Source organism: Coloeus monedula, assembly GCF_965178545.1.
Source record: "Coloeus monedula genome assembly, chromosome: 10".
Classification (NCBI taxonomy): Eukaryota; Metazoa; Chordata; class Aves; order Passeriformes; family Corvidae; genus Coloeus; species Coloeus monedula.
In genome coordinates this window covers 24,649,020-24,655,662 of record NC_138790.1, presented here as the reverse complement: position 1 = coordinate 24,655,662, position 6,643 = coordinate 24,649,020, and the positions used below count along the sequence as shown (strand labels likewise).

The window sequence follows — 6,643 nt, the reverse complement described above, 5'->3', positions numbered from 1 at the left end:
AGTTTACACTAAAAAAATATCCAGAAAAACAGGCAGAAACAAGGAAAAAAATCAAGATAAAAATTCTGGAATACTTGACATTGATGCCAAAGTACCTGGGTTTGGAAAACTCGATGTTCCATTTTGTTTCCACTTATTCTTTTACAGCAAAGCTTTTTATTATGTGCAGTTGGACTCTGAAAACATTATGGAATTCTCTCCATATCCTTCCAGGACCTAACTGGGGTTACAAGAGAGCTGGAGAAAAACTTTTCCCAAGGGCACGGAGTGACAGGACAATGGGAATGGCCTTGAGCTGAAGAAGGGCAGGGATGGATGGGATATAAGGAATTGTTCCCTGGGAGGGTGGGGAGGAGCTGGGATGGAATTCCCAGAGCAGCTGTGGCTGCCCCTGGATCCCTGGCAGTGCCCAAGGCCAGGCTGGATGGGGCTGGGAGCAGCCTGGGACAGTGGAAGGTGTGGAAGGCATGGAATGGGATGGGATTTAAGCTCCCTCCCGAAGCAACCCGGCCTTGAGCATTTCCTGGCACGGGGCAGCCACAACTTCTCTGGGAAAGCAGTGCCAGCGCCTCCCCACCCTGAGGTGCTTGTCCTTCTGGCTTTAGGGAAGAGCCGAAGGCTGTTGAGCAGGGATTTACTGTCTGTGTGTGTTTTCCCACAGCTGCTGCCATGTGGGGCTCCCCGGGGCCCATCCCGCTGCTCCCGCTGCTCGCTGCACTCCCCGTGCTCGCGGCACTGAAGGTGACCCCAGCCGTGCACTACACCAAGCCCAAACCTTCCCAGCTGGCGGCCTCCGCCCCCTCTGTCCCGGGGAAAACCCCATTCCCAGCAGCGCCGGGCAGAGCCGAGCTCCCCACTCTCTTCCCCTGGGAGAATTCCACGCTGGACTCGGCCGAGTTCTTCTTCAACTGCTGCGACTGCTGCCCGCCCGCCGCGGGGCCGCGGGGCCGGCCGGGCCCACAGGGCCCCGCAGGTGCGCTGAGCCCGCTCTGCGGGGCACACACACCGCAGCCAGGAGCTTCTCCCTCAGCACACACACCGCAGCCAGGGGCTTCTCCCTCAGCACACACACCGCAGCCAGGGGCATTTCCCTCAGCACACACACCGCAGCCAGGGGCTTCTCCCTCAGCACACACACCGCAGCCAGGGGCTTTTCCCTCAGCACACACACCGCAGCCAGGGGCTTCTCCCTCAGCACACACACCGCAGCCGGGGGCTTTTCCCTCAGCACACACACCGCAGCCAGGAGCTTCTCCCTCAGCACACACACCGCAGCCAGGGGCTTCTCCCTCAGCACACACACCGCAGCCAGGGGCTTCTCCCTCGGCACACACACCGCAGCCAGGGGCTTTTCCCTCAGGAGAGCATTGGGCAGGGCCTGTGCAGCGCTTGAGGGGAGATCTCAGCGATCTGCAGCTCTTCCCGAGGGGCAGCCCCGATCTGTGCTCCCTGTGACGGGGACGGGACGCAGGGAGCGGCTGGAGCTGTGCCGGGCGCGGTTAGGTTGATGTTAGGATTTTAGGACAAGGTTCTTCCCCCAGAGGGTGCTGGGCACTGCCCAGGCTCCCCAGGGAATGGTCCCGGCCCCGAGGCTGCCAGAGCTGCAGGAGCTGCCTGGGATGTGCAGGGTGGGATTTGGGGTGTCAGTGCAGGGCCAGGAGCGGGGCTGGATCATCCATGTGAGTCCCCTCCAGCTCAGGATATTCCCTGATTCCATAATTCTACGGAATGTGGAATGTGATCCTGCCTTGTGTAATCCAGAGCAGAAAAGTGCATGGCAGCCACATCCTGGAAGTTACAAACCACCAGTGTGGGTGGGAATTCCCCAAAAAGGAATTCTCTGCCTGTGGCACTGTCCTTGGGACCACAGTGGGGTGGGACTATCCCTAATCCCTGCTGGCAGGAGGCTGTGCTCCTCAATTCTCTATCCCTGCCCTGATCCGCTTGGATTCACAGATTTTATTCCACATTCACTTCAACCATGGCTTTATGATGCCCAAAAATATCTTCAAGCAGTTTTGCATCTTTACTGAAGGTTTCTTTTCTTTTTTTTTTCATCTTTTTTTTCCATTGGAAAAGAGGAAATAAAAAAAAAAAAAGGGTTCAATTTTAAAAATAAATAAAGCACAAGAAGCAGCCCTCTATAAAGTACCTAAATATTTCCTAAAATACACTTTGTCTCTTCTTTCTGCTGCTAAAATGCACATCCACAGAGCACCTCATTCTGCTCCTGCTCTAATGAATAGTGCATTAGTCTGCAGATGTTCACTTTAATAGCACTAATGTTGGAGATAGGAACTGTTCATCTGAGGAAAGGTGGGAAAATCATGAAATAAGTCTCCTTTAATCCAATGTACTCCGGGGATTTTCACTTCCCGTGGTTTGGGAAGGGTTGGCTCATGAAATTGTAGAGGCTGCAAAGGAAGTTTGGTCTCACATTTGTTGATAGAAAAGTCCTTGTGCTGATCGAAGGTGTCATGAACCCAGACAGGCACTGGGAATCTCCGGATTCCCAAGGGGGTGGAAAAGTGAAAGGATTTCAACCCCTCCTTTCTTGCAGCAAGGAGCTCTCAGCCAGGTTCCACTTCTGTACTTGCAGAATTAATTCTCCTTAAGGAAAGGGACAGTTCCAAAGCTGTGGTGGCTCCTTGGATGTGCTCAGATATTCAAGACAGATTATTTCTGGTGTTTTATGAACCTTGGAGCTCCTGTGGCTCTGAGGCAGCTCAAAGTTGGTTTTAAAAAGTCTTTAACTACAGCGCAGAGTGAAATGCAAAGCTGTGAGATTTGATGATGTCAAATAAAACAAGCAGCTCTTCCCAAGGTGATGGAATCACCTTATACACACTCCTCAATGCCTTTTTCCTTAGCTATTACTGAAAATGTTATTTACAGAGTTAAACCTTGGAGTGACTGAGATAATTTTGTTGCTTTTACAGGTCCCAAGGGGGAGAAGGGAGATGCTGGGCTGCCAGGGCTGCCGGGAACTCCTGGTCCTCAAGGTCCAAAAGGATCTAAAGGAGAAAAAGGTAAACTAGACTGATGGGAAATGCTGTTGTCTTCATTTTTCAAAGCAAAAATATTGCTAGGGATTGAGGCCTGGAGAGGTTTAGCTGGCATTAGTGCAGGGACAAGAACTCAGGTGGTGGCACTGTTTGTTCAGGTGGAATAGGAGCAGCTGCTCATAAAGGTCTCACTCCAAACTTCTTGTTCTGAACAGGAGTTCAAAATCTGAGTTCAGTTTGCTTTGGCTTAGGGACAGAAATAGGAGAAAACCACCCCAGAAATCGTGTGCAGGTGTAAAATCTGCATTTCAATTTAAATATCTCAGGCAAAATCACTTCAGTTGAGATGCTGAGCAATCATTATCCATCAGAATTCCTGAAAGGAAACCCTTCCCTTCATATGGGGCTTGGAGAAGCTTTGTCCTGGCAGGATCCTGCTGCTGCCTCTGGAGCATCACCCCCGGTGCCAGCAGCAGAGTGAGGTGCTCTTCAGTCACTGCAGCCCCTTAGGCAGTGATTTACTCCTGGAAAAAGGCTTTTGGCCACCCCGGAATGAGGAATGCAGAGCTGTCATCATCTCCATCTTCCATGAAACAGCAGCAAGTGCCTCCCAGAGGGGCAGAAATCTTGGAGTGAGGTGGTGCTCAGGGCTGTGGGATCCAGCTGAGGCTCCTGAAGGTGTTTCCTTAAAACCCTCATTGCTCGTGTCTGGTTTATTAATGAAGTGAGGGACACACGCAGATGGTCCCAGTGGGGTGTGATGTTTGCTGTGCTGCACACACCAGCACCAATTAATTAATTAATAATTCATGCTGGGATGTCCTAGGAGGAAAAGGGGAGCAAGGGGAGCGAGGAGTGAGTGGAAACCCCGGTTATCCAGGGAAACCTGGGCCGCAAGGTAGGTCTGGGAAGCCAGGATTGCACTGACCTTTCCCTCTGCTCCGGGTTTTACAACAGCATGGAAGGACCAACTGCTCTGGATGGTCCTTCCATCTCCAGAGCAATCCAATTTTATTATTTGGAATTTTCTTTCCCCCCCCAGGTGAAGCCGGAGCCAAAGGCAATAAGGGCAGCTACGGCTTCCCTGGACTGAAGGGACAAAAGGGGGCTAAAGGGGACACCTGTGACAATGGGACCAAAGGAGACAAAGGGGACAGGGGGGATCCTGGAGAGCCGGGAGCGGGCGGGGAACAGGGAGACAAGGGGGAAAAGGGGGACACGGGGGAAAAGGGATACTGTGGGGAGCCAGGTGGGAGAGGGGCCAAGGGAGACAGAGGGGAAGGGGGCACCAAGGGGGAAAAGGGCAGCAAAGGGGACACGGGCACTGAGGGCATCCGGGGGGCGGATGGCAAACAGGGAGAGAAGGGCGAGCAGGGCTGCAAGGGTGACAAAGGGGACCTGGGCCCCGTGGGCACGGCGGGCCCCAGCGGGCCCAAGGGCGACCCTGGCACCAAGGGCGACCGCGGCGGCCCGGGCAGGAAAGGCTCCCGCGGGGCCAAGGGTGCCCGTGGGGACGTCCCCAAGCCCCCGCGCTCGGCCTTCAGCGCCGGCCTGTCCAGGCCCTTCCCTCCTCCCAACGTGCCCATCAGGTTTGACCGCGTGTGGTTCAACGAGCGCGACGATTACAACCCCGCCACGGGCAAGTTCAACTGCAGCGTGCCCGGCGCCTACGTCTTCTCCTACCACGTCACCGTGCGCGGCCGCCCTGCACGCCTCAGCCTCGTGGCCAGCAGCAGGAGGGTAGCCAAGGCCAGGGACACCCTCTACGGGCAGGACATCGACCAGGCCTCCTTCCTGACCATCCTCAAGCTGAGGGTGGGGGACCAAGTGTGGCTGGAGGTTGGGAAGGACTGGAACGGGCTCTACGCCGGCGCGGAGGACGACAGCGTCTTCACGGGGTTCCTGCTGTACCCTGATGGTTTTGAGGTTGTGCTATAAGTTTATAGCGTGAAGATAATACTGAGGAACATCTTTTCCCTCTGCTGTGAGAGGAGAAAAGGGTAGCACGTTGGTTTAGCTGTTATTTCCGTGATATTTGAACAAAAATGTTTCTATTTGCAAGGTATGGATTAGTTTGAAGAAGTCGCACGTCCTTTGTTCGTTGTCCAAACAGCAGCAGGACCAGCACGGGGAGGGCATTTCCCATCACAGTTTGTAATAAGCATATTCATGTCATGGAATGGAACTCCCTTCCCAGCTCCTGCAGTCCTTGCATGGTCCAAACCCCTCTAGGAATCAGTTGTGATCACCTCTGATTTCACTAAAAATGCCACAGTTTGATTTATAGAGCTCAGCCAGATGGGAATATGAGCAGTAGGTTCCTTGAAATCGCCTGAAAAGATTTAAAGTTCTTCTCTCATTGAATCAGTATTATTTAGTGCTTTAGTCTTGGTCATGAATTATATAAAAATTTGTCTAAAAGAGTATTAGATCAGTGTAAAAACCCTCCTAACTGTTGGTCTTAAAAATAAATCTGAAACTTTCAAAAGTAGCTGAGAGATGAATATTTTACCTTATTGGCCTACTCACACCTCCAGTTTCTGAGCCTCTGATGCTGTGGGATCATCCTTGGGCAGCCAGGAACAGATTTTGGAACCCACTCGAGGTTTTGTGATGGCCCAGAGGTGTCTGAGGGCACATTAAAAAAGCCTCACGGAGACCATTTCACCAGAAAACCTTAATCCAAGCTGTTTTCCACCTTAAAAATGTTGAAGTGTCAAAAAAATCCCTCATTTTGATCTGGTTTTCCTCATTTTTCACGCCGTGGCAGAATGACAATGGATTGATTGAGGATGTGCTTTGTCTCATTATGGAGCCCTGCTAAAAAAAAAAAGGCAAAATATTTGTTCCCTTTCACTTCTGCTTCTATTAGCAGGGATTTGTGTGGTAAAACTTTCTCCTCTTCAGGCTGCAGTGAAGCATTTTGACACTGGTGGAAGAAAATAAATGCTCAGGGTTCTAATCAGGCAAGCAGCTCTTGTCAATTATTATGAAAAATTATTCCAAGCTGACACAAGGCCATAAAAACACCCCTTTTCTGGTGTGTTCCATGGTTTTTAATCAAATATTCCACAGATTAGCACTTAATTCCATGATTTTAGTGGCAGGACTGGGTTTTTTAACCGGAGGAAGAGCAGCAGCAGCAGCACTTTGCTTCTCCCTGTGCTTCCTGCCCTGGCTTTGGGGCTTTCTAGGTGCTCTGTGTTGCCAGGCCACTGTTCCCATCAGGAATCTCCCCAGCTGAGCTGTGTTTGCCCCAGAACGAAGCAACACAATAATCCAAATTCCTGCATTTCAGCTGAAATGGGCCTTGGTTTTTTTGGGAATTCTGTAGCTTTACTTGGCAGCTGCTTGGCTGCTGAAAGGTTTTCCTTTTTGAAAGGAGGGAAAACACCTTTTGATTGGAGTTAAGGGGGATTATGGTGTGAGCACTGCCGGTTTTCCAGTGGTTTGTAAAATGCTGGAGCTGCTTAATAGGGAATATTTATGGTGGTGTTCTCTAGGTAGAGCCACTGGTGTTCATTCCCAGGAAAAGCTCTGCCACAGCTCTGTGTGCCCTGTCTGAAAGCTGCAGTTTCACCAATATTCCTTGAAAAACTTTCAGGCTGGAAGTGTCTGCACCAGGAAAAGATTTAATG

At 51.5% G+C, this 6,643-nt stretch overlaps 1 protein-coding gene across 1 annotated transcript; it reads left to right on the top strand.

Moving 5' to 3' along the window:
- Window positions 1-669: 669 nt before the first annotated feature.
- On the top strand, window positions 670-4,943 carry OTOL1 (otolin 1; the record flags this gene model as incomplete). Its single annotated transcript, XM_082288044.1, has 4 exons — window positions 670-973; window positions 2,940-3,029; window positions 3,832-3,903; window positions 4,048-4,943. 4 exons carry the CDS (start codon window positions 670-672, stop codon window positions 4,941-4,943), a joined length of 1,362 nt encoding a protein of 453 aa, XP_082144170.1.
- Window positions 4,944-6,643: the final 1,700 nt, after the last annotated feature.